Source organism: Talpa europaea (genome assembly GCF_964194135.1).
Source record: "Talpa europaea genome assembly, chromosome: 13".
Classification (NCBI taxonomy): domain Eukaryota; kingdom Metazoa; phylum Chordata; class Mammalia; order Eulipotyphla; family Talpidae; genus Talpa; species Talpa europaea.
Genome location: NC_140080.1, coordinates 33,572,115 through 33,600,093, shown reverse-complemented (window position 1 = coordinate 33,600,093; position 27,979 = coordinate 33,572,115). Strand labels below are relative to the sequence as shown.

At 47.9% G+C, this 27,979-nt stretch overlaps 1 protein-coding gene across 1 annotated transcript in view; it reads right to left on the bottom strand.

Moving 5' to 3' along the window:
- The window catches only part of CYSTM1 (cysteine rich transmembrane module containing 1), a 51,390-nt gene that overhangs the window by 18,152 nt on the left and 5,259 nt on the right, over positions 1–27,979 (bottom strand). Inside the window, exon 2 of the mRNA XM_084252878.1 lies at positions 17,235–17,453. Coding sequence (XP_084109004.1) covers positions 17,235–17,433 — 199 coding nt within the window. The 5' untranslated portion in view covers positions 17,434–17,453. The remainder of the gene's footprint in view (positions 1–17,234; positions 17,454–27,979) is intronic.

Here is a 27,979-nt window from a genome sequence, read left to right as displayed (position 1 = left end):
TGCACGGGAGAAATGCAAGGAGTTATGAGTTCCCTGGCTTTCAGGCCCTGAAACATGGAGAAGTTACTCCGCGGGGAGCAGGCTCCAGTGGACGGGTCACCCGGGTCTTAGCCATGAGCCTCCAGGCACAGACAGGCACAGGCTGCTGCTATCTGTTGGTCTGACTCACTCTGGTGCCGGCCGAGCGGCTCATTTAGATAGCGCACGCTGCCTTTCCGAGCAAGGCAAACACTGCCATATCGTTTCTCCTCGACACAAAGCACGTTTTTATCTTAGGTCCACAGATCCCGACTGGCTCCTACACATACTGGGTTCCTGTGTTATTGATTAACAGCTCTGGCAGATACATTTATGCAAAACACCTAGGAGGTTTGCTTCCTCCACCATCACGCTTACCTACGTTTGTGACAAAATGGCTGTTCCCTTGCACACACCTCAGCTTAGAGCCCAGGCACAAGGTGAATTCTGAGGTCACGGGGGACAGGATGCCTGGGCTCATGAGCATGGGCAGCTCGCTGCAGCGGCTCACCTACGAGGACTGTCCCCACCACCCCTTGCACCACGCTGCCCACCTCGAGGGGCGAGGGCCTCCTTGGAGACAGGGGAAGGTCCACGAGGGGCTCTGGCCCCACTCAGGTCTCCACTCGCGCCCTACGGTCCTCACACTGCCCCAGCCCACATCCCCCAAAAGTCAACAACATGGTGTCCTGAGAGCCACCCCCGCACTCAGCGTCTACCCCGCACCCGGGGAGAGGTAGCAGGCAAAGGTGATGCCAGCGTCTCCCCAGGGGAGAAAGCGGGACAGAGTACGGCCTGGCTGTGGGACTGTGCCTGGATCCGCCCTCCCGGCAGTGGGACTGCAACTCGGGCACACACCAAACACCTTCTCGCGGTCAGCTCTGCCAGTTCCAACCAGCTTGTTGCTGAAGCCAGATCAAAAAGTCTCCAAACCACCTTTCCACTGAAACAGGAAGACAGGCTAACCCTTGCAGTGAAAAACCTGACGTGGGACACTAAGTGGGGTTAGTCTTGGAGGGGAGCAGGGATGGAGGGAGCTCGTGTGGTGAGAATGCGAGAGCTCTGATTGCTTCCCGGGCATGGGGCAGGGGGCAGGGGTCGCCTGCCCAGAGGTGGTTTATTTACAGGCCACCAGCGTGGAGAGCAGAAGGACGGGGGCAAAGCCCAGCACGTTCAGCCCGCAGGCAGTGGCGCCCCTCCCCAGGCCATCGCACAGGCACACCCAATTTCTGGGACCTAGTGGTCTGCCAAAAAACAGTGCAGATGAGGGGAGGTGGCTCTGCAGCTGGACACCCCGGAGCGTGACAACCTCTTCCGGCTTCAGTCTTGCCCCCGTAACGTGGTGGTAATAATTGCGCCTAGTCCCACATAGGCCAGGGCCTGGGATACAGCAGCTCCTCTATGGGCGAGCAGCTGCCCAGAGAGCTGAGGGCAGATGTCAGGGCTCCCCAACTGCTGAGACATCGGGACCGGCACAGCGTTGTAGACGTGGGCGGGGGACTCTAGGGACAGTGTTTCACTTGGCACGATGAACTGAGGTCTTTTTGAAGAACAAAGAGTTGGGGACATGGGTTGCAGAGGCGTGTATCTGGGGTCCTGCCTGGGCTAGCTCCAGGTGACCACCAGGAAAGGGCGCTGCCCACCATAGAAGCTGCAGCTGGTGACTACCCAGACCCTTCTGCCACCCTGGCCTGGCCTGAGCCAAGAACGGTCCTACTTGGGGATGCCTTCTGAGCTCCAAGGCGAACCCTGGCGATCCTTAGCTCCCAAGCCTACCTGGGTAACAAACCTGGAGACACCCAGGTCGCTTAGCCTAGCACAGGGCAGCGGTAGGCCTGGCATATAGGAGACATCCAGGAAATGAGTGAATCTGAGTGAATGATCAAGTAAATGAACAAAGAACAACTTGTCCTGCACCTTTACCTCCTCTGGGGAAGCCGGCGCTGGCCTGCACAGCAGGCAAGCCTCAGAGGGGCGTAGCTGGCTATGCTCCGAGTCACTGCGAGGTGTTGTAAAGAAAAACATGAAGAAAAAACTAAACATCTTTAGTTCTTAAGGGAGTCACCCCCACTTCTGTCAGTTCAAATCCTTCAAGAGATCTCAGCTCATCCTGAACTTTCCTGGAAGGGCAGAGTCCTTGGTGCTGGGTCATCATCCTATCCTTGGAGCAGCTCATTCCACCCAGGCCACACAAGGGTGCTGAGACAGAGAATTATTGGGGGTTGGGGCTAGTGACTTTTCTCAAGTACTCACAGATACACATGCCCCATTTTTACCCAGGAAGAACTGCCCTCAAAACAGGCACATGGAAAAGCTCAAAGGGAACCAAGACACTGTTTTGAAGAGAGTCTGATGGAGATTTTTCCCTGAGGAAACTGCTGAGTGGCACTGAAACGTCTCCCGGTTACTCCCAATTTCCAGTCTGCAAGCAGGTGTGTCTTTAGGGTCCCGAGGCCACGGCTCTCGATATGCCCACCTGAGACACCCCCTGGAAGAAGTGAGGGAGGGAGACTGCTGCTCTACTCCCTTCTCCGGCTTCCAAAGCCTCCGAGTCTAAGAGGCTGAGGATGGGCAACGGCATCCTAGGAGCACGCGCCACCTCTGCCAAGCAAGACCCCAGCCTGGACGTGCAAGACACCTGTGATCAAAGGAGGAAAAAGCCACAGAGCCCAGCAGTGGGAAAGAGGGTAGGCGCTACTGGCCTCTCAAAATCAAAAGGGCCGTGGCCCTGGCAGCACAGGGCAGCAGGCTTCTTGGTTGCGATGTTTTCCCTGAGAGCTGGGATAGTCAGTGTTTCCTGGAGGAGGTGGTTGCTCCCTCAGGGAGCCAAGGCAAACCAGAACAGCAGGAAGCTTCGAGAAGAAGCTACTCAGACACTGCCCCACACTCCACTCACTGACCTATCTTGGGGGTCTCTCAGCCCCCCGCCAGGTTATCAGCTCAGCTCACAACCCCTCCATTCTTATGTCTTCCCGAGGTCCAGGTCTTGCAGATATGGGTTCACTGGATTCAGGGCTTATGCTGGCAATCCCTTGCATAGCGCACTTGTGTAAAATGCAACCCCCTTAATCTCTCTGTGACTCAGTTTCCTCACTTTAAAAATGGAGACAACAGCATCAACCTCTCAGACTGTTATAAAGATTAAATTATGAACTCCTTGAAAATCAGTTTGGCACAGTGCAGGGCACAGAGTAGACAGGCGATAAATCATAGCTATCACTGCTGCTGCTATTGTAGAAGCCAAATAAATACAGGGCTAAGAAGAAAAGCAATCTTATGCTGCAGAGCTTTACCCTGAACTGAGATGTTTGCAAACAAGAACCATGTAGATGAGGGCAGGCTGGGGAAGTCAGCAGGGAATACACAGGGCAGTGAGCCTGGCATCTGACCTGGCGCCCTCGACGGCAGCTGATCCCACTCAGGACTTGATCAGCTACGGGGCCAAGATCAGCTAAGGACACACAGAGCTGATGAACTTTAGAGGAAAAAATAAAAATGCAAAACAAACCCCAAAACACCCAACAGCACTTGTATCTAGCTGCAAATACACGCCTCAACAGGGATGAATGCACTAGCTGAATTTCCAAAAGGGCTGCATCAAAAAAAGAAAAACAAAAGCAAAAAACAAAAAACTAAAACTAACAGATTTATACCACAATGCTAATATAACTATTATTCTGGGTAGCAAAATTGTGGGTATCACTTCCTTTCTATAAGGAAGAGGTACTCTGCAATTTAAAAAGTTATTTTGAGAAAACAAGGCTGTGTTTTCTCTGGGTGAGAAGCCAGTGTGACCATGGGCAGCAGCCCGGGGACAGCAGAGGTGCTGCTTGGAAAGCATAGGCACCTGTGGCCTGCTCACACCGGACGCGGTCGCCACCACTCAGGCTAGCACCTGCTCCAGCCAGACCCAGTGACCAGCATGTTCCTCGCCATCTTCACTGTCAGCATTTTAGCTATAATTGTCCTGTGTTATGTCCCGCTCTTTAGAATATCTAACTCCAGAGAGCCACAAGATAAACAGAATATAGATTTTCCCCTGTGGCTAACCACCCCCACCACTGGGAAGTGGCGCTTGGTGCCAGTGGGCACCATGCCAGCGGCAGGGGTGTGGTGCAGCCAGCCTGGCCTGCGCACATTCACTTGGAAGGTTATGTCCCAGGGAAAGGTCCTCGCTAAGAGGTGACGCCCCACTCGTGACCCGCAGCACCAGGCTTGCTCTGCAGAGTGCAGTGGGGACAGGCAGGTCCTAACTCCGTGGTCTTGGGTGCAATCCGAGGGACTGGTCTACTCTCTCCCACCCACAACAGGCAAATTCTTGAGATACCTGTACCCGAAACAAGTTTTTCTTTGCCCAACAAACCAATTTCCTCATTGCTTATACAACCTAACTTTAAAAAGAGGTGAAGGGAACGTGAAGGTCATATGCCAGCACTGGGTAAAAGCAGTACTGGAACAGCAAACCCAGGCTGCCCCCGGATCCAGGGGGGTAAGAAGAGCAGCGAAGCCCACAGGTCTGCAAGCAGGACAAAACTTCAAAACACCCTTGTTTCCCTGGGTCAGCCAGGCCTAGCCAACCCAGCCGGCTTCCAGGCAGTGGGCACTGGCACATCCCACTGGCCAGCCAAGTAAATCAGATCTGCAAAGAGCAGCTGCCTTTTCATACTCCATTACCCCTGGGCAATGGCCAAGGCTCTTGAACAGGCAAAAGAGTGTTTTGCATGGAGTACTTGATCAAAACCAGACCGTGGCTCTACACCCGACAAGGTGGAAGCCGAGGCCGTCTGCAGGAGCCTACCATCCCCAGAGTCCTCGTGACCAGGCACCTTTACATGAGGCCCAGGTCCACGCAACGCAGTGCTGAGGTGAGGGGTCCTCACTAAGTGCGGGCCTGGCTGTGGGGTCCGTCACAAGTATGTGAACGAGAGGCACAGTTGATACCAGGCGCCCAGTGCCCTCACTGAAGGCCAATCTCATCTGTGTTCGTGAAAAGAAAGGCAGAGTTTGGATTTAAGTAACCCAGGAAGGACGCAGCTTGTCACAGAACCCTCCTTCACCACTGCTCTCATGCGTGTTATTGTTAATTTTGAAGTGAATTAAGGATATTGTCTAATGGAGTGCAAAAGAGCGTAAGAGCTAGGAATACAATTTGAAACCAGACAGCCCTGGGTTCAGCAAATTACTCTTTGGGAAACCTCCAGGACTGCCGTATGGCATAAATAAGATAATATACACAAAGCATCTGAGTAAGATCTAATTAGAAATGATAACATTTATTTAGTGACTGGCACTAAGTTTCAGAAGGCATTTAACAAATGCTGAGTGAGTGGGGATTTCCAGGGAAGAGGCAAGACGAAATTAGAAAACATTTTTACTCAATCATGGGAGGCCATGTGACCCACAGCAGCAGGTGCCAGGCCTTTGGGGGTGGAGGGGGAGACGCTGGCTCCTGTGAGATGCTCGCTCCACATCTCTAGTCTGAGATAACGCCACTCACGCGAAAGGGCCAGTGTGCGGACTGAAGGCACGTCCACGGCGCAGCTCAGTGCCAGGCCCTCACCACATGCGTGGTAAATGGCCGTCACTAAGGAACATGGCTTGGGGGCTGGACTGGTGGTTTTGAATCCCAGCTCCCCCGCTTCCTAGCTCCGTGACCACGGACAAGTCAGCTTTTCTATGCTTCTGTTTCCTTGTGTGACGGGGTAATAAAAGATCTACCTCAGAGGGTGGTTTATAGAACTAAATGAATTAATATAAAAAAATGCTTAACACCCAGTAACTACTCAATAAGGACTTTCTATTTTTTAGCTGGTATTTATTATTTAATACTTAATAGTGAAGATTAAATGTTAAAAATTTTAGACCCTTGCCCTCAAACTCTTCTGGCTCTGATAGTCTTACTGTGGGAATTGGTAGTGAACACCAGATTCTCTAGGCTAGACTGAAAAGAGGCTCAAAACCAAAGCTTGTCCAGTCAGAGGCCAAGAGGGAGTTCTTCACAGTTCCAAACTCCTGGACCCTCCTTCCTGGGCAGGCCACCAGACAGAGTCATGTGCTTTTCCCCTGCTGATGAAGTTGATTAGGAAGGCCTTTGCTTCCACTGGGTTCAAAAGCAATGGCCAACTTAAATTATTTATTACAAAGACTCTATAGCAGTGGTTCTCAAAGGCAGGTGAGTAGGACCCCAGAAATCTGGTAATTTTGGGGGACTTTTCGACTGTCAGAACTGAGAAGACACTACTGGCACAGACAGTTCCCAGCAGACAGGCTGGGAATGCTGCTGAACACCCTACAACACACAGCACAGCAGACCCCCAACAGATAATTATCCAGCCCAAATGGCAACAATGCTGAGAGACGCTGCCCTCCAGGAAAGCTGCTTATGACCAAGGGCGTGTGTGTGTTGGGGGTGGGGTGGGCCGAGAGCACAGTGGTGTCTGCACATGGCAGCCAGGGACAGGTGACATGTGCTGTAAGAAAGAAATGTCTAGGAAATAAAAACAGGAAAGTGAACTGAGATGACAAAAGGTCATGAGAAAGGTCATTGTTGTTCTGAGTATGCACACATCTGTGACTGCCAGTCTCAGGTGGCAGCCCAGCCCCCAACCACACACTGAATATTTCGCTAGGCTCACAGACAAAAATAAGGTGAGGGAGAAAACCGAGGTAATAATGTATTTTCTACAAAATCAAGCCCAGAGTTCAACAACTTGAAAAGATATATTCCAGAATCTCACTCTGTCCTCTCTCCTGCAGTATGTCTGAACATTTCTTCATCAGCAAGAAGTGACTGGGGAATCAAGTGGTCAAACAAGTCTCTGCTTTCAGATAGTAGGGAAGATCTTAATTCTTCAACTAGAGCCAAGACTGTAAAATTGTAAACCAAGACAGTACTAAGAAGGACAGAAACCTGACCCAGACTGGGGGGTGGGACACCACTGACGCTGAAGTGACAGATGAGTGATATGGAAGGATTACCCAGGGCTACTTGTACTCAGAGAGAGAGGCAAGAAGAATTTTCCATTGGCAAAAGTCATGTGGGAAGAGAGGCCTGGTGAGGCTGAGGAACTGAAGGGAATCTGCTAACCAGCGCCAGACCAGGAGGTCCTCAAGGCCTTGGAGAATGTTGATTATTATTCAAAGAATAAAAGAAGAACACCATTAAGGAGGGTAGAAGAAATGTTTAAACCCATAAATTGTATATAGTTCCTACACTAGCAGGCTCAAGGCTTAGGTGAGGAAACCTTTTTATGCTCAGACAAATCAAAACCTCCAGCTTATCACATAGAAACCCAGGCCAATGGAAAAGTCTTCAAACTAAAGGGAAGTCAATAGAATATTACAAAAGGAAAAAAAAAAAGAAAGAAAGAAAAGGGACTTTTTTCCCTCCAAAGCAAGTATCAGCAGGTTCTAAGCCCAATGGACCATGAAAGTCTATGCCCTCTCTGGGGGAGGGATAGGGAGGCTAAGAGAAATATACTGATGGCAGAGGTCCTGTCAAGAGCCATAAAACTAGGAGGACCCCATAAGTATCCCTAGTTGAAGGACCAAGTTCAGGGTGGATCAGATCACAGCCAACTCTCCCAGGTTCTGTGTTGTCATCTGCACAGGCCCTGGGGATTCGAGCTTTCAGTGTATCTCTAAGAAAGTCCTATACTAACTAGCAGCGACTATACTGTCTGGGGAACTTACTGTCCCCATCCCATACTCCCCCTTCCTTGCTCATCTTCATCCTCCTTTTTCTCTAGAGACCTCCGTCCTTGAGGCCACCAGATCTGCCTCTCTCTTCTCACAGCAAAAGGTTTACGTGCCCAGACCCACTTGCTGGGTCAAAAACCATAAGTTTTTTACTTCTGAGAAGCCTGGCTAAGGTCTTAAAAGATGCTGGCCTAGGCCCCTAGGAAACAGAGTGACACTTTACCCAGGACTTCCATTAAGTGTCATTTGGGCATCAGAAGGTTCAAATCAATGCCCCAGGATATGCGATAAGATGTGGGAGAGGAAGGATGAAGTTTAAATGGACTGAACAAAGATAAGCAGGATAAAATCTAAAGGAAGACTTTGCAAGAACCAGCACACTCTCAGCTCTGAATAAGACAAAGACCAGGAAAAACCAGGCAAAGAAGGAACATCAAAGCACAAAGGAGCTGAGCAAGGATCAGATCTGGAGGCAGATCTGTACAGCGTGGAGGAGCCGCGGGCGCTGGGCACTCTCCTGGGGGTGGGCCGGCTGTGGCAGGTGAGTCACAGAGAACACCTTTCGGTCAGACATGGAGCTAGAACACTTGTTCCGCGCTTGCCTCCTGCTCCGGCGTGGCAAGCTCTCTCCTCTGACAGGACCCACCTCACACAGCTGTCACGCCAATGAGATGATCAAGCACAGACTCGGGGCTGAGCAGCAGGCCTCCGTTCAGCAAAAATTCAGGAAGCAGCAGCCTCTTAGGGCCACTTCCAGGAGTGTGTACAGATGTGATAAGGAGGGAAAGGAACCCAAGGCCAGGCCAGAGGAGAGGCCTCCCAGGGGGCCTGGAGCCGTGGAGGATATTGCGGGAGAAGATATTGGCTGCTGAACCAATTTTTATTATTTCAGTAGTGAACTAAGACACCAAGCTCCTGCTCTCAAGGAGCTTACATCCTAGCAGGAGAAAGACAGCCCACGAACATGAAAACCATCTATTAAATAGGAAAAGGGGGAACAACAGGCATAGAGAACACCAGGTTAAGGCACTCTATTAAACGGGTGGAGGGAGAGGGGCAGTGGTTGGAAGGACTCTCCGACTAGGCAACAGCTGAGCAAGAATCAATAGAAAGTGAAGCCATTCATGCAGGGAAAAGCAACAGCACAGGTGGCCTAGGGTTAAATCTCAAGCGCTTGCACCACTACAACCTGAGTTCGCTCCCCACCAGGGAGGTGACCCACATGGCGCAGCAGACCTCTCCTGTCTCGCCCGCTGCTCCCCTCAGCAGTATATTTCAGTACATCTGCCTGTTCTGCTCCCCACTCTCTGGTGAATCCTCTCACCCCTGCACCTCTGGCCTAAGACCCAGTTCTTCTATGCAAAAATAAATAAAATTAAAAAAAAAAAAAAGCAACAGCACATACACAGGCCCTGGGGGCACAGGGTTCCTGATGGGTGAACAGGGGGCCGTGAAGGTGATGCAGAGCATGCGGGGGCAGCTGGCTCATGCAGGACCTTGCTGGCTTTTACTCTCAGACACCAGCCATTGGAAGGGTCTGGGTAGAAAATAGAGAAAGGGCAGGAGGAGGGAGCCCCGTCGGGTGGCCATGACTGCAGATGCCAGGCCTCTGGTGCTCTCCCGCTGGCCAGTGGGGAGCCCAAGGGTAGATGAGGAGTGACCCTCGGAAAAACTTCTAAGAGTCCAGGCAGCTTGACAAGCAAAAGCCTGAAAGCGTGTGTGGGCTGAGGAATGGTACAGGGCATGTTATCTTATTTACTCATCACCGCAGTCCTGTAATTCCAATTTTACAGATAAGGAAACAGAAGCCAAGGGAACTGGAGAAACTCTACCCAGGTTCCTAAGCCAGTGCGGGTTTTGGCGGCTCCACGCAGCGCCCTTGCTGGGACATTCTGTCATCTGATACCCGGCAGGGAGCGAGGGCCCTGAAGTAGACTTCGCCTTTGCTGGAAAGGCTTCCGGGGGCAATAAAAATGCCTGCGAAGCGTATCTGATGAAAAAAGGAATACAAGGCTCAAAGAAGCCAAGCTCTAAGTTCATCCCTCAAGCCAATTAGCCAGAGCTGCCAGCCCGTAAAAACGCCTTTCCTCACGCTCCCGGACGAGACAGACCCAAGACCAGGGCGCAGGAGGAGAAACACACCACAATCACTCCCCGGCCTCAGATGTGGAATAAAGGGGCCGCTGCCACCTTCTAGCTGTTTGCTTGGTGAGCCAGCAGGGCACCCCTGGAACACGCACTCTTCTTTTGCTTCTCAAATGACAAAGGAGCTAGAATAGGCTCACTGGTCCTTCCCACCAGGGGGGCTTAGAAACCCAGCCCACAGGCCCATGGGGCTTTTGAATCCCAGGGGGCCACCCCAAGGATGCTGCTGAGGCAAATTCCCTTTTAAAGCAATTCACTGCCAGCTATCACAGTCCTAATGCAGAAGAAAACCCCAATATCCCCAGTAACCCCAATATCTGCATTCAGGAGAGTTAAATAGCAAAGGAAAGAGGGACAGACCCCAAACATGAATTCACAGCCACCATTCATCAGACACGTATTTACTGAGCAAATGCCGTGAGTCAGCAGTGAGCCGCCGCGAGGGGGAGAGGGACAGCTGCCTCCAAGCGGAGGTGACGCGCACAAAAGTCAGGGAGGAGGAACGGCCTGCCAGGTCTGGTGTTGATGAGGGCATTTGCCTCTCATTCCACTTGATTCTGTCTACTAGGAAGCTGGTGCTGCTGTATCTACCAGGTTTTGTTGTGGGCTAGGGGAGGAGCTGGGTAGGGAGGGAATGGGGTGAAAGAGGCATCTTCCTTCACTAGGGTTTCAGCATGTCTTTGGAATCTGGGTCACACAGCAGCAGCAGAGCATAATGAGGAAATGCATTTAGCTTGCTTGGAATCAGGCCTTCCATTCTAATCAACAATCACTGACTCTGGAGAAATCATTAAACCTCTCTGGAAGTCATTTCTTCAGAAAATGGGGGAGGGAGTGGAGGATTGGCCTAGCAAGAAAGTCAATGGCTTCACCTGACCTAACAATGCACACTGGCTGCCTAGACACTGGGAAGGAGGATTCTGAAGCCACACTGGGCTGAGCAGAAAGCCACAGCCGATTCGTGATGTCTGCCAGGAGCTCAAAAGGACTTCTGATTTGCGGGGGGGCGGGGGGGGGTCATTTCCATTTTGGTGACAGAACTAAAAAACTCTTCTTTCAAGAACTTCCAGCCAATTCACAGATCAGTCTTTAAAAAGATTGCCTATTCTGATAAGACAGAAGATAGTGTTTTCCCCTTTCAATAGTTGTTACTACAGCATATTCACAAACCCTTTGAAATAGTCCTTACTTAGCTTGCTTCCCTGAGGAGCAGGTCGCCTTGTCACCATCGGAACTTGTGGAAGGGTTTCCTAACATCTTCCAACCCACCTCCTTCTTGGATAATGTCTGTGCCACCCCACCACCGAGGAGTGAAGTCTGCTGCCCCCACCAGCGTCCAGGCTGGACAGGCCCTCATCTGCTTCTAGCCACACAGTGTGATGCAAGTGGTATTCTAAGCCTGGGCAGCAGCCTGGCAGGTCACCGGATGGTGGTTACATAAGGCTGGAGGAAATCTGGGTGAAAGGAGTATGAATCCTTTGTGCTATTTCTTCCTAAGTCTGAACTTGTTTCAAACGTAAAAGCTAAGTAAAAAAGTTTTTGATTTGTTGTTGGCCGCTTCCATTTCAACACTCTTCCACAGGCCCAACTCAGCCCCCATGAGAGCACATGGGGTTGGGGAGAGATCAGGACCTCCCGGCTGAGACGTGTGATTTTTTTTCTTTGGAAAATTATTCCTTGTTATAATGAACCCGAAACACATTGCACCAAAACTGAAACAGAGGACATAATGTTGAACTTAAACCTTCCAGGGAAACGAGAGGCTCTAACACACCAGTCAGAATGGAGACGCACAAGACGGGCTTGGAACACACACCTAAGACAGCAGCGCCTCAGCGGGCGCCTCTGGCCCCCTGCCGTCCTGCTCTCTCCCTCGGCCCCTCCTTGGGAAGCAGTTGCCAAACCACACGGCTTTTCCGTCTGTGTTGCAGGTGTAAGCCAAGCCCACAGAACACTTTCGGACACGCTGCAAACACAAAGCCAAGAGGAACGGCTGAAAACCTCATTGGAGGGTAGACAGCACACACCAGCCACGTTCTGGCCATAGTAGATGCTGTGGGGAAACTTTTCTGCCAAGTCCTGCCCTTAACCTCTTGCTCTAAGACTTAGGGTGGTTTGTTATAGAGCAACACAGTGAAACACACGTCAAACTTCCACCTGTGACACAAAGCCTTCAATTCTGACTTGGCAGGATCTGGCTGCCAAATGTGGCTTCAAGACCTCATCTTTGGGCAGAGGTCGGTTTCATATTTTCTTTAAGTGCTTTTGTTTCCTGCATTCCTTTTTTTTTTTTTTTTAAGATTTATTTATTTATGCATATAAGAGCTGGGGTACAGGCCAGAGATGCCGGGGTGGGGGAGCAGTGAGAGGATTCACCAGAGACAGAGTGGGGAAAAGAACAGGCAGATTGAAGTACACTGCAGAGGGAGCAGCGGGTGAGTCAGGAGAGGTCTGCTGTGCCATGTGGGTAGCTCCCTGGCTGGGGATCGAACTCATGCTGCAGAGGCTGCGGATTGCTTCATAGTGCAGTGCTTAAGCCCTTGCACCACCAGGGAGACCCCTCCTGCATTCCTTTTTATACAGCATCCCTGCTCTTACTTCAATAAGATTTATTTTTTCTGTCTATTGGAAGATTTTTTTTCTTTGTTCTAGGAGGGTTTGCTCCTCATTGCCTCTGCACCCTGAGAGTCCTTTTCTGTCTGGTTGGTCACATCTGTCACTTTGGAGTCTCTCCATAGTCTCTGGTGACCCTCTGTTGGTTAATATTTAAGGTTGAGGGCCTCCCTGGTAGACTAGGGGTTAAGTCTCAGTGCTGGCCAGGGAGCTGACCCACATGGCGCAGCAGACCTCTCCTGTCTTGCCCACTGCTCCCCTCAGCAGTGTACTTCGGTCCTTCTGCCTGCTCTCTCTCCCCTCTGGCTCTGGTGAATTCTCTCACCTTCCTGCGCTTCTGACTGTACCCAGTGCTTGTATAAATAAATAAATAAATCTTTAAAAAAAAAAAAAAGTCTGGTGCAGTGGAGGTATGCGGTGGGTGAATCCTACTGGAGGTACAGGATAGTCAGAGGAAGCTTCGAGGAGGAGGTGATAGATATCCTGTTTGATCTCTAGAGATATGTGGGTGTGGTGGAGTGGAGTTGAGGGCAAGGGTGGCAGGGCAGGGGGCCTCATCTGCACACAGGCTACGCAATGACAGCCCTAGACCTCAAGGACAACAAGGATGTAGTTACTGGATGAGACATCTGGTGGTCTTGGAAGGGGCAGGATGCCTTTTAAACATGGAGCAGAGGGGAAGACGCATGAACTAAGAGGTGAGGTCAAAGGGTAGAATGTGGTGGTCACGGTCACTTGCTCTCACCCTGTATCCTCTCGCGCTTCCTCCCAGTGAGTGTATCTTACACGAATGTTTTTAATAGCCATTAGTCATAATAGAGCAGAAGCCCAAAGGTCGTCAACCCCATGGATGAAATGTGGTTTATTCATACAATGAAATACTGTTTGTCAATACAAAGGATGGAGTACTAATACATGCTTTGACATGGATGAGCCTTGAAAACATTATGCTAAGTGAAAGAAGCCAGTCATAGGACACTAGATATGGCACGCTTCCATCTATATGTCATGTCCAGAACAAGCAAATCAATAGAGACATAAAGAAGATGGATGGAGCAGGTGGATTAGGGCAACGAGGAGTGAAGGCTGAGGGCATATGGCATCCTTGCTGGATGACCTGCGGGTGCTCTAGGATTAGACTGAGGTGATGGTCACACGATCCTGTGACTACACTAGAGACCACTGGGTTGTTCACTGTAAATGGGTGAAAGGTGTTGGCATGTGAATTACATTTCAATGAAGCTGTTACAATAACAACAAAAATCTGGGGCAGGAGGGAGAGGGCATCCTGTTGAATCCAGCAGCCTTGTGACTTGCCTTGAACGAATATAATAGAAGGTAGGGCAGCTGTGCTGTTCTAGGACCGGTTGCTAAAAGCCTGGCAGCTTCTGCTTCAACCCTCTTGGAAGCTGCTTGCCTGAAAGCAGCTCAGGTTAGATGAGAGACCATGCGGCGCTCTCTCGGGGAGGCAAACTAAGACCCTCGTCATGTGAGGGAGGCCACCTTGGACACTGCAGCCTCAGCCAAGGTGACAGCTGAGTTCAGTCACACCAGTGACCTCAGAAGAGAGACCATGAAGCCAACTGACAGAAGCATGAGAAATAATAAACTACTGTTGTGAAAAGTCACTAAGTTTGGGTGCTGTTGTACACAACAGATAATCAAAATGCAAAATGCAACTGCGCTGGGCCTCAGATTCCACTCTTAACATGGGACTGATGCTGTGGTGTGGCTGGTTGTAAGATGACGTGAGGCGATGATCAGGCATCCAGGAAATATCGTTATTATCATTATTAAATCCCCCTAGAGATCCTTAAGATACTGCTCTCTGGGAAGCCTCAATCACAAAAGATGTGCTGCTTCCAATCACATGGTTTCTTGAGAAAAACAGATTTTCTAAACTATGATTTCTGAAAAATGACCTTTGAGCCACAGATTACCATCTACCCTGGCTGGATCAGCCATCTACCCTTTACCCTTCCATTCACACTTTCATTAAGGTTGTTCTTAATTACCAGACACCAGTGAAGAATAACCAGGCCCCTCCCTCCTTTATAAAAGAAACAACTGCCACCTGGACTACACACTTGAGCTTCAGTGAAGATATGTATCTAGAGAAGTAGATAAGTGGATGATCTAAAATCATCTACTTAGAGGAAAAAACCTTCCATTTCTGTTCACAAGCCACAGACACATGCAGAGAATACATGCCCTGAGAATGATCCTGGTTGGGGGTCTCAGAAATAATACGGAGAGCAAGGAATGAGAGGGGTCCCTAAAGGGTGCATCCCTTAGCACAGGGTTCAAAGGGTCTCATGCACTGAACCAGGGCCCCAAGTGAAAGAAGAACTTGACTATGTGGCATAACCTTCTAGGTTAGGGTGCAGAATGAATCTACGAAGGAAACAATTCATAAGCCTGTGCTAGAGAAAGAAATCCCATAGGGAAGGATGCTAATAGCTTTCAAATGCATTTGTGAAATCATGATTAACTGACAACACTGAACTAACCCTTTAATCCAGGAAAGAATTAAGACTTTTTTTTTTCCTCAAAAAGGCTGACATGATACTTAAATTACGCCAAGGCCAAGAAAGAAGACCAAATCCGTATTTTCTGCTTGAAGGAACAAAGTCAACCTAGCCAGGAAGCATGAGGCCAGCTCTATAAAGGGCCAAATCTTGCTAGTTGGTACAAACAATCCAGGACTGAAACCACTGACTCACTATAGCCTATACCCAGCAGGCCCTGGGCTGAGTCTATTGGATAACCCAACTGCCAGGGTGATGTTTTTTCACTGACATATAAAAGTGCACCAGCAGTAAGTCTGTAGCTTGAAGAATGTTTATACTGAGATTCCTTACACCCCAGAAGGTTCCCTTGTACCCTTCCTATTAAAGAGCCAGCCCTACCCTTGCCCTACACCAGGAGTAACCACTATCCCCATTTCTATCACCATTGATCAGTTTTGCTTATTCTTGAATTTCACATAAAGGGAATCACATATAATGTGGTCTTTTGATCAGCTTTTCATTCATCACGGAATTACCTTGCTTTGAGGCAGAAAACCCAGAAACAGATTTATTTTCAGGAAATCCCTCTCTGAGATCACAGTCCTGAATGCCAGCTACTGACTGACTGGTTATACTTCCTGTACTCTCGCAAATGGAGCTATAAAAACTGTTAAAACAGGGCCTCTCTGGTGGCACAAGGGTTTAAGTCTTAGGACTATGAAGCTCTTGGCAGCCACCACAGCGCAGGTTTGATCCCCCATCAGGGAGGTGACCCACATGGCACAACAGACTTCTCCTCTCTTGCCCGCTGCTCCACTCAGCAGTGTATTTCAGTAGATCCACCTGTTCTGCTCCCCACTCTGTCTCTGGTGAATCCTCCCACCCCCGCCCTCTGCACTCCTGGGCTACACCCCAGAGCTCTTATATGCATAATAAGTAAATCTTTTTAAAAATTTAAAAAAAATTGTTACAACAAAATAATCTTGGACTGTAAATTTTTCATGAAAAACCAAACCTTTAAAGGTATTCAAATTCATGTATTCTGAACCTCTGATTTGTCACTATAGAAGTATAATCTTTTCCAAAGAGTGTAACTTCCCCTTTAATGTTTTTCTACGGCACCCACCCATTCTAAAAATCCTCAAATCCTGGGATTAAATGAACCATCAATTCTTTTACTCTTTTTAATTAGTAAAGGGTTAAATTACCAGAGACTCTCAAAGGCAGCCTAACCCCTAAACTTAGAAAGAAGTGGACTGGTTCAGAGAAGGCCAGTTACAGGTACAGATTCTTTAGCCAAACAATGAGGATGCAAATCAATTCAGAACCTGCCTCTGCTGGCTGGGTGACGCTGGATGGGCACCTCACTACTCCACTCTGTGCCTCAATTTCTTCAGGGTAAAATGGGACAATGGTCATTGAACTGTTGTAAGGATTAAATGTTAATGTACATAAAGCTCTTATAATCAACACTCAGTAAGAATTAGCACTTTTAAAAAGCTAAAACCACTGTGGAAGAGCAGCTAAAAGAGAGGAAGACACCGCGCACAACACTGCTCAAGAGGTTTTCTCTCTAATCCTTCAGCGACAGACTTTTTGTAAAATGCGAGGTTTCATGCTTGAAAGTCACAGCAAGGTCAAATTGGTCTCAAAGTCTGTAAATGTTTACTCTCACTTTCCGTACTTATCGTGGTCCAGCGCCATTAATGGGCTGGCACTCGTCTGCAGAGTAAACTTTTGAGTAGCACTGTTCTAGCACACAAGACAGACTTGGAGCCTGCTGAAAACTGAGCTAGAATTAAGAAAAACTGTCAGTAAAGAAAACTCCCAAAACAAGGGCAAGAGGATGACTTGTGGGCCAACATACTGAGAGATAAAATAATCCCAACAGGCTAAACCTGAATTAATGAAATTGGCTGCCAGAGCAAGAGTCAAAGTGGCGCTGTCTCTCACAGGCTCTAGAAGGTGCACTTGAGAGCATGTTGGCCAGGAAGTCATCAGCCCCAAAGAGGACAGGAGACATGGAGGGAACCAGTAGAACTGACTTGGGCCTCCTGAGAAAGAAGTCCTTCTCAGGAGTTAGCAGGACTCTAAGCGGTCACCAGCTTTGGGAACATCAGCACGGCACACCAGAGCTGAGTTTCTGCTATGCCAGAAAGAGCATGCAAACACCTCTTCTGGCAGCGAGGGACTGCAGGCCCACACTCTAAGTCATGAATAGACACACACTCCCCTCATCCTTCACGGTACCTGTGGTTTTAGGAGGCTCCTGGGGTCCGCCCTGCCAGCCATACTGTGGGTATCCTTGGTAGGGGTACCCCTGAGGAGGTGGGTAGGGCCCTCCCATTGGCCCCGGGGGGTAGGGCCCAGGCCCCATCGGTTGTGGATAAGGTGCATATGGAGCCGATGGACCAGGGCCTGAGTACGGTGGAGGGTTCTCCGGGTTCATCACTGGCCTGCAAAGAGTACCTAAGAGACAAAAAAAAAAAAAAAAAAAATGCGTTTAATCTGTTGGAATCATTAGGAAAAAAATGTCAATCCATGAGATCATTTACAAAATGCCTTCAAGGTATCTCAGACCCCATCTCCCCATCTTTATCTCTGCCCATTTGTTTCCTTTGCCATCACAAAGGGCAAACACCTTATGTATCTGCTTATGTGCTTTGTGTCTGCCTCCCTGCTGTGCGCTAGGCTGGGACAGCAGCAACCAAGTCAGCTTGGGGGTCATCGCTGCCGCCCTAGGGCAGAGTTACTGCGCTCTCTCCAGGCAAGCCTTTCAACAGATGGGCTGAATGAAGAACAGGATATTATTTTGTTTTTGAAATGCTCTGAAATGGGAACCCGGCCTTCAACAAGGAGTGAGATCAAAGAGGTTTAACAGAATCTACAGAACACTCCACCCAACAACTGCCCCGTATACATTTTTCCCAAGTGCACACGGAACATTTTCAAGAACAAATCACAGGTGGGGTCTCAAGTCAATTGTCAATGAAACTACAAAGATGGAAACTATACCAAGTACTCTCTCTGACCATAATGTTATAAAGCTAGAAATCAACTTCTACAAAAAAAAAACAAACTGTAATACATGGAGACAACAATATACTACTAAAATTCTCAGCGATGTTCACAATTGCGATCAGACAGCCTGAGGAAAGGTGCAAAGTCATCACTAATGTGACTGGACCAGGGGAGGTGACCCGGGATGAGCAATCCCCCAGTTAACACGGTTGGACCACACTGGGGGCTTCTAACAGCAGCACCGCCACCAGTGACCCAAGGAGCAGAATCGCTGCCCCAGGTACAAGGGTCCCCTGGGCTCCCAGGACTCTGGAGAAGCCTCTTGGTGTTTACAGGTTCCCGTTTCCAGCGGCTTCAGAGAGGGAGGCTCCTGCTTCCTAGCCCCCAAGTCTGTTAGCCTTTCTCAGGACTGGGCTGAAGTCTGGAGGGCCAGTGTCTCCTTTCCTTGTCCTGCATTGCCAGACACAATGACTTTTTTTTTTTTTAAGATTTATTTATTTATTTATACAAGCACTGGGTACAGTCAGAAGCGCGGGAGGGTGAGAGAATTCACCAGAGCCAGAGCGGGGAGCAGAGCAGGCAGAAGGACCGAAGCACACTGCTGAGGGGAGCAGCGGGCGGCAGGAGAGGTCTGCGCGCCATGCGGGACCCTCCTCCGGTGGCCGGGGAGCAGCCGAGGATCAAACCGGTGCTGCAGAGGCTGCGGGCAGCTTCGCAACCCAGCGCTCAACCGCTGTGCCATCGGGGAAGGCCCCAGACACAATGACTTTTAAGTTAAAGCAAACAAACCATCACCGGGCTGTGCAGAGGGCATGGTAGAAGACTGGAGTGGTATCTTTCCTGCCTCTGCCTGTGGCTCCAGCGTGAATATTTAACTTTTTACCTATTTGAGTGGTTTTTTTTTTTTTTTTAAAAAAAGATTTATTGTATTTATTCATGCATACAAGTGCTGGGGTACAGGCCAGAGGTGTGTGTGTGGGGAATGAGAAGATTCCCCAGAGACAGAGTGGGGAGCAGAACAGGCAGACTGACAGAAATACACTGCTGAGGGGAGCAGCGGGCGAGACAGGAGAGATCTGCTGCATCATGTGGGTAGCTCCCTGGCCGGGGATTGAACTCATGCTGCAGTGGCTGCTGATAGCTACATAGTGCTGAGACTTAACCCTTAGTGCCAGAGTGTTTGCTATTCCAACTAAACAGCAAGTTGATAGTCTCAATGAACAGTTACTATTTCATTATTCTTTATAACACACTATCAATAAATTCATTAAGTGACTCGATATTTAGAACAGAATAGCCATAAAGTAAGGCTTCCTAGGAAATCTGCATTGAACTAGTGACTTTGCAGCTGGCCCAAACCACCACCGTAGCCCCCTCGCGATAACAGTCAGATTCCAAGTTAGTACCCACCCATTCTTCAGTCCTGATGCCCCAGAGGAAGCAGCATCCCATTTCCACTCGCGGGTGGGCACAGACTGACGCTCTTCCCTTTTTCATCAAAATCAATTCAAAGAATCCAGAACTTAGTCTATCTCAAATGGCATCTCTTTGCCGCTGGGACCGGTTTGGAAGTATTTTTGTCAGTTAGAAGCTTGGGGGCTCTCCTAACATACTCCACCTTTCCCTTCGCCATGGCACAGACACACACTAAGTCTAGCAAGGACATGGCCTATAAACCCGCTGACAGCTCATATGCAGCCCAGAGGGAGTCAGCCGTGAGAGGAAGCAGGTGCTTTAGAAAGGCAGAGGAGAAAGAAATGGAATTCCAGATGACTCCATGCCAGCTCACAGATCAGACTGAAGCCCAGACTGAGCTAGCTCTACAGAATTTCCAGCACAAGGAAGCAATAGTAAGGTAAGCTACTAAGCCGCTGTGGGTGACTTGCAATCAAGCACACACACAAAACCAATTGTGCCTGGCACTGTTCTCACAGTGGGTATAGTGGTGAAGAGGGTTCGGGCGCTTTCCTTGGGAAATGGGTTGAGAAGACAAACAAGGGTAATGTTTTTGTTTTTTTTTTTTTAACGTGGTAAACAGATTGCTGGTTAGGAAGAGGGGCTTATACCCAATAGGAGGCAGAGGTGGGGAGGAAAGCCCTTAGAAGGAGGTGATAATAAATGGAAACATTTTAATATCAAATCAGAATGACTTGAAGGGCTCTATTTCCAGCACACCTGCATGTAGTCTCCATTTTAGAGACTATTTTCCCAGGAGCCCGACAGGAACTAAGAAGAGTTCTTTTCCCTCTCTGCTCTGTGCCAACATGGTGTCAACACTGGGAATGGCCTTGCCCTTTACTCACCACCCTAACGCAAAGGTTCCAGGGACCACCTGTGCATTAAGTGCTGACCCTTTCTGCTTTCCTGTCTCCGGCCGAGAAGGCCGTGGAAAGCTGCCGAGCCTGACTAGCCCGAAATCAATCTCCTTAACCCCCCTACATCCCTGTCCATTCCATTTTTTATTTTTTAAATCACAGAAGTAAAAGACAGCCACCAGAACTACTCTTTCAAGAAATTCAGTGTTGCGGGGCAGGGGGAAGGGCCCTCCAGACTGACCTAATTCCATCAAACACAGTTTAACTGGATGAGTCCAACAAGAACCCTGCAGTAATGTCCTCACTTTTTCCGGTTCTGGACTATATTTCTCCGACAACACTCTTCTAAGACATTACTCTTCTAAGAGCAATGAACAGCGACAAGGAAAAAGAACAAAGTGTGCAGATCTATTATAAATTCAGATCTGAGTTCTTTATGACTTTTCAAGAAAAGTCCATTTATTTGCTTCTATACCTCACTATAGTTCTCTCTCTGGGACCCTCAAAACTCCCCAAATGTTTGTGTTCTTCCCCTTCTCCCCTTTTTCCTCAATCATGTATCCCCCTCATTTTGAGTTTGAGTGTGCACTGTTCACCCTCTGCCTGAGGAACCACTCAGTAAGGGGGGAGGGGAAGATCCCATGTGCTACTCAGAGAGGCACTTAAAATGATGCTATAGCAGCCATCTCGTTCGCGCTCTCTCTCTCTCTCTCTCTCTCACTCTCACACACACACATGCACACACACACACACACACACGAATGCATTGCATGCATGTGCACTCTCCTCCTCCCTGCATCCCAAGACATGGTCATCGTACAGCCGAATCTGAAAAGCAGGACTTTGCCTAGTGAGAATCAATTGTTCCCAAGTTTGTACAGAAGGAAACCACAGTGGGGAAAAAAAAAAAAAAATCACCTGCCAGGGAGCAATGTACTACAAATCACTTACCAAAACCAAACACAAATGAGCTTTAAACCGAAGGTAGGACACTGAATTTTGTGACATGAATGTTTTCCCTTACAAATTTGGTAGAGTCAAATATAAATTCTGCCATAGTGGGCATCAAATGTAAACAGTGAGCAGTGGAAATTGCAGCATTAAAGATCAATCAGAGCTCCAGAAAGAGCAAGCACCACGCGCCGTTAAGAGACTATGCTAAACGCTGCAGTCCCAGGGCTGTGCACACAAGGCCAGCAGTCAGTCAACCATTCAACGGGAGTTTGGGAAAGTGGCCTATGGAGAGAAGATCACAGTAAAGGAACTCATCGATGTGGAGATGGGGACAAGAACAATCTTTTTCAAAGTCGATACCTGCTAGCTTGGCATTAACCCTACAGGCAGGACAACAGAGAATTTTCTTTGGAAAAACTGAAGAATTCTAATGGGAAAAATAATTGATACCAATACTTGATGAGATTCCAACAGGATAACTTATGCATTTACCCCACAGAAAAACCCATGCACCCAGAAATTCAAATAGACTTTTCATTGCCTCAAATATAAATGAACGGACAAAGATGATCAGAAGTTGAGGAAAGCCTGCAACACAAAAGACATAGAAAAGCAAAAGAGGGGCCTCCCCTGGTGGCACAGGCTGTTGAGCGCTGAGCCGTGAAGCTGTCCACAGCCTCTGCAGCGCTGGTTCGATTCCAGCCAGCCGGCGAGGGTCCCACATGGCGGGGCAGACCTCTCCTGTTGCGCCCACTGCTCCCTTCAGCAGTGTATTTCGTCAGTCTGCCTGTTCTGTTCCCCGCTCTGTCTCTGGTGAATTCTCTCACCCTCCCACGCATCTGGCCTGTACCCCGGTTCTTGTATAAATAAATCTTTAAAGAAAAGAAAAAGAGGGAAAACAATGTAAATGACCCAAAAAAAGTTCAATTGTGGACTATATGTGATATATATAATAGTTCTTTTATAATCATTTTAAAAAGTTGTTTTTGAAGGCTAATGTAATATAAAGTGTGAGAAACAATTAGAGTTATGTATTCAGCATACTTTCTTTTTCTTTTCTTTTTTTTAAAGATTTATTTATACAAGCACTGGGTACAGTCAGAAGCACGGGAGGGTGAGAGAATTCACCAGAGCCAGAGTGGGAAACAGAACAGGCAGACTGACGATACACTGCTGAGGGGAGCAGCGGGCGGCAGGAGAGGTCTGCGTACCATGTGGGACCCTCCTCCGGTGGCCGGGGAGCAGCCGGGGATTGAACCGGTGCTGCAGAGACTTGCGGGCAGCTTCACAGCCCAGCGCTCAACCGCTGCGCCACCGTGGAGGCCTAAGATATTTTCTTTAAAAAATAATGATAAATAGGGCCTCCCCGGTGGCGCAGCTGTTGAGCGCTGGGTTGCGAGGCTGCCCGCATCCTCTGCAGCGCCGGTTCGATCCCCGGCTGCTCCCCGGCCACCGGAGGAGGGTCCCGCATGGCGCGCAGACCTCTCCTGCCGCCCGCTCCTCCCCTCAGCAGTGTCCCTTCGCCTGCTCTGCTCCCCGCTCTGGTGAATTCTCTCACCCTCCCGCGCTTCTGACTGTGCCCAGTGCTTGTATAAACAAAACAAACAAATAAATAAGTAAAAAACATGCCTCTATTAAAAAAAAATGATAAATAGATCCATAAAACATATGACCCATAGGGTAGTGATGTGATTTAACAGAAAGGCACCACTGCAATTCAAAAATTAAAATCAGTCTTACTGGTAAATAATGCTGGATATTCTTGTGTGGGGAAATGAACCTTGATCCCCATCCTCATTTAAAAAAAAAAAAAAGTCCTACCTTATAGACTAATGTACAAATGGTTAAGCAATCAAGCTCTTAGAAGAAAGCCTATAATATATTCATGACTTTGGCGGTATTTGCACTATGACCCAGCAACTCTACTCTCAGAAATAGAGTAAAGGGAACTAAGCACATAGTCCATCAAAAGAAGTATACAGCAATGTTCAAAGCAGCTTTATTCTAACAACCCCAAACTGAAAGCTATCCAAAGGTTCACCAACTGAATAGAGAGATTATGGTCTAGTTACACAAAAGAATGATTACTACACGCAACAAAATGGCTGGCTCCCACAGAGAGCAAAAGGAGATGGAATGACCCTGTATGTTGTCATAGACATGAGGTTCCAGAACAGCCCAAACCAAGCTTCATGTTGACTAGAAAACAGGAGCTTCTGGGAGGAGGGAAACGCTCTCTCTTGAGCTGAGACATGTTTACATGTGTAAATGCACTAACTTTCATGTGAAAACCTGCCTCAAGGTGCACAGTAACAGCAGACAAAATCTGGCTAGAGGAGTGTTCCCTGCGGGCTGGCATCGCGGGCCAGTGTTCTTTATTTATATTCTCCTGTATTGCTGAAGTTTTCAATGAGGGAACCTATAGAGTCAGAGAAAAATTAAGTTTTCTTAGAGCTCTCTGACACTTGCTACCTATCTTTTTTTTTTTTTTTTTTTAATGCCTGGAACGACTGTAGGCTTCCTAGCCATTTCTGGCACCTCCATCTCCCTTCCTATTACTCATCTTGCCCTTGATAACTTATTTTATGCCTGCTCCTCACTGCTTTTTTGTAGTAGTTTTTTAAATTGTGACACTTCACAAGACACTTCAACTCCCAACGGCCTTTATTTTCTTTCTGCTTCAAAATGAGTTGTCGCTTGGCTTAGTACCAGACTTGGGGTAAACAAAAATTCTCTTGGTTACACGACGATGGCCCCACTTCAGGACTTTCATAATCACAGCCCAAAGTCAAGTTCATCCTTCTGTCCTTTGTGGCAATTTTTAAAAAGGTCTTCAAAATTCAAAAATGTGAGAGCAGATCTTAACTAATAAAGACCGCCTCTGTCTTCCTTTTAAATTCCCTGATTAGCTGGCCTTCAAGAGTAGGACCGTCATAAATACATCATTTTATATTCTAGGTCCCTCACTTCTTCTTGATTCTCACACCCACGAGTTTGGGTCCAACAAAGTTTGTTGGACTACTGAAAAAAGCTTGTATTACTCTATCATTTCAGGTTTACAGTTTTCATGAAAGTTTATGTTAGTTTTTCCATTCATGTGGTCATGTGGTCATTCCACACCAACTTCCAAAAAGGTGTCCCATGACCCACTAATGGTTGCAAGTGAGACAGAGACAATAGGAAGCATGAGACAGTTTCTTCTCAGCACAGTCTGAGAGACAAACACTCACATCAGCAACCACAAAACCAAGCTGAGAAAGAGGAAGCACAGAGTACAGTGACCTCAAAGTGGAGACAATGGTTGGGAAGTGGAGAAAGCTGCTGAGAGGAAGTGATGCTCGTGCTGAAAACTAAGCACAGGCAGAAATGCAGATCACTCAGCCTCCACAGTGGTGAGGCAACCACCTGAGAAAGAGCAGAGTGCACTTGAGGAAATGAAAGGGTTCATTGCCAGCAGGCAGGATGTGGTGAGGTCAAGGGGTAAGCTTGCAGACAGCCTTGTGAAGGAAGAACAGACTTTCAGGATCACTGCATCTGCCTTTTCTACAATTATTCTCTCTCTTTTAAAAGGATGCTGGGGCCTCTCTGGTACTTAAATCCTCTGCAAGGGGTTAAGTACCGCACTAGGAAGCAGCACGAGTTCGATCCCCAGTCGGCCAGGAAGCAACCCACATGGCGCAGCAGACCTCTCCTGACTCGCCTGCTGCTCCCCTCAGCAGTGTATTTCAATCAGTCTGCCTGTTCTGTTCCCCACTCTCTGTGGTGAATCCTCTCACCCTCCACATCTCTGGCCTGTACCCCAGCTGTTGTATGCATAAATAAATAAATCTTTATTTATTTATTTATTTTTAGAGGCATGTTTTATTTATTTATTTATTTGTTTGTTTTGTTTATACAAGCACTGGGTACAGTCAGAAGCGCAGGAGGGTGAGAGAATTCACCAGAGCCAGAGCGGGGAGCAGAGCAGGCAGAAGGACCGAAGTGCACTGCTGAAGGGACCAGTGGGCGGCAGGAGAGGTCTGCGCGCCATGTGGGACCCTCCTCCGGTGGCCAGGGAGCAGCCGGGGATCGAACCGGCACCGCAGAGGCCGCAGGCAGCTTCGCAACCCAGCGCTCAACCGCTGCGCCACCGGGGAGGCCCAATAAATAAATCTTTAAAAAAAAAAAAAAGGATGCGGTAACTCAATTTATGTTGGCTTGTTGGATGCTACTGGCAAAACTGATCATTTGTTTATTAAACAATATTAAGTAGCTACTAGATGACAGGCCTGGATCTGGGGAGAAGAGATAAAGAAACTCTAGCTGGCTTGCTCTTCCCCTTCAGTACTGCTAAGAATAAAATTATCTTTTCCAGTTGTCTGTTATGTCAGATGGAAAATGTTGGAAGTTCTTCAAATTTCCAGAGCATGGTGAGGATAATTTGGCTATGCAGACTAGATAAAATTCACTTTGGGTGACGCAGAAGGTGGTCGTCTCAAAGAGGTTACCTGAGGTGCAAACAGAGGACTGAAGGACCCCATAATTGGAGAAGTTGGTCATACATACTTAAAAGTGTGTGGTGAGTACAGATAATTAGCTGTGGCCTCTAATCTGAACCCCAAAGCACAAGAACTAGGATTCTAGAACTTGAGACCTTCACCTAGGAAGAATCTACTCCTGCATGGACAACTTGACTTAGGAGTCCTAGGGAGTCCTTGAGAGTCCCAGCCCCTATCTCATTCACCATCTTTTGTTAGCCAGAGAATTCTACCAGGCCCAGAGCTATTATTATATAATCAACAAATGAATAAATAAAAATTAGGGCACGGCTTTTGTGTCTACATTTGGGCATGTGGCTAGAGCAGCTTCTCTGTGGAGTACATGGTGATACACAGCTGAGAAATGTAGCCCTTTACTGACCAAGGCATCAAAACACTAAATGCACAAAAAAATAGGAATGGCCCATCCACCCCAGGGGACGCTGTCCAAGCATCATGAAGAGGTTCAGAGACCAGATGGTCTTCTTGCTGTCTTTTCCCACAAAAACTATGTGCTATAAAAATTAAACACAAGGATTTTATAAATGAGTTACACATGAAAAAACCTGTAAACTATTTGGTGACATGGTTTGCTAATGCTATTTGGGTAACAGCTTTATGCCACTACCCCCAACATTAAGATCATGCAAAGATGTAGATTCTTAATTTGTCCTGATACATGAGGAGTAGAAAATCTTACCCACATTCATTATCCACAATAGTATTTAAAAATTATTTGAAAAGCCATTTTGCCTACCCCCAACGTTGGAGACTTTCTGAGGGAATCCAGGAGGTTCCCTTCAACAGAGGACAACCTATCATCTGCTAAAATCTTTTGGCATAAAGCTTTCTGCAAAAACCTCTGATTTGATCCAGACCTGTTGTTCTGTGAGATAGAAGATCTAGAATACTTATTAAATAGCCTGTTAAAAAAATCCTTGCTACCCAAAAATATTTATCAACAATTACAGAGTTGGTTTTTTTTTTTCTTAGAAACCCTTCAATAAAGACATTTGAAACAACAAGGAAATAAGATACCTCGTTCTTGTAACCAGCAATTTCACCTTTAAGGATTTATCCTACAGGAAGTCAGCAGAGCTATGGGACCCACCAGCCGGGCCACAGGAGTGCAGGTGGAGACCATCTCAGACAGAGATGCCTTCCCTGTGAGGTGCACTACACAGGGATACTTGAAGATGCAAAGAAATTTGATTCTTCTGGGGAAGAAGCAAGCACTTTAAGCTCATGCCAGCAAGCAGGATGTGATCAGAGTCTAAGCAGAAGGAGTTGCCCAGATGAGTGTGGGTCAGAGAGCCAAATTGATCTGCTCCCCAGACAATGCCAGTGAATCCACACGTCTGTCTGTCTCTCTCATCTTTGACTTGGAACTTCTAAAACTGGAAAGACAGGAATGGTCTCCTCATTAACTCCCAGTTCTTGGTTGTGTCTGGTGAGATCTGGCACCTGCAGATGAGCAGATGCAAATCTGCTTCTGCTGATGGTCCCCTGCACTCGGACTGAATGTGTCCTAGGGCCCAGCTTTGCTCTCCCCACTTATCCTTGTATATGTGTGGACCTAAACTATATACCACACACCTCAAGTTACTGCTTTTATTTTGTTGGACACTAGTTTTCAATTAAGTAGTAACGACACAAGTTAATTTTAGGGTCAGAATTGGTATGGATGGGTACAAGAATTTTTTTTGGGGGGGATGAAATTTTTATCTATTATGCATGGACCATTCTTGCTGTTATGCAACAAAGCTATAGCAGATTCGAGGTGCTGCTGAGGGCTGAATTATTCTCCCAAGTTGAGAGATGTCCTTGGATGGAATGAAAAGCCCTATCCAAAACTGAAGTGGGGAAGTACGAAAGAGCCTTTGCCCCCAACACCAGGTCCCACCCTACCCTTACATCCTCTGCCTTTCACATTGATGTTTTCGCCCATGTTGGACACTACAGGTATCTGTCCTCAGGTCAGCAGCGACCTCTGAAGTCTTCTTTGTGACCTGGCCTTTTCTCCCCCATCCTGTGGTTTCTCTAAAGCAAAGTCAGGATTTTTGTAATCTCACAGCTACTCAAACTTTTTCCTAAGAGTTCCTAATTTTAAGAACTTTTACCAAGTTTAAACTGAAGGCACTGACTGTAGACACTTAACACCCAATGGAAGCCCAGTCACCAGGACAAA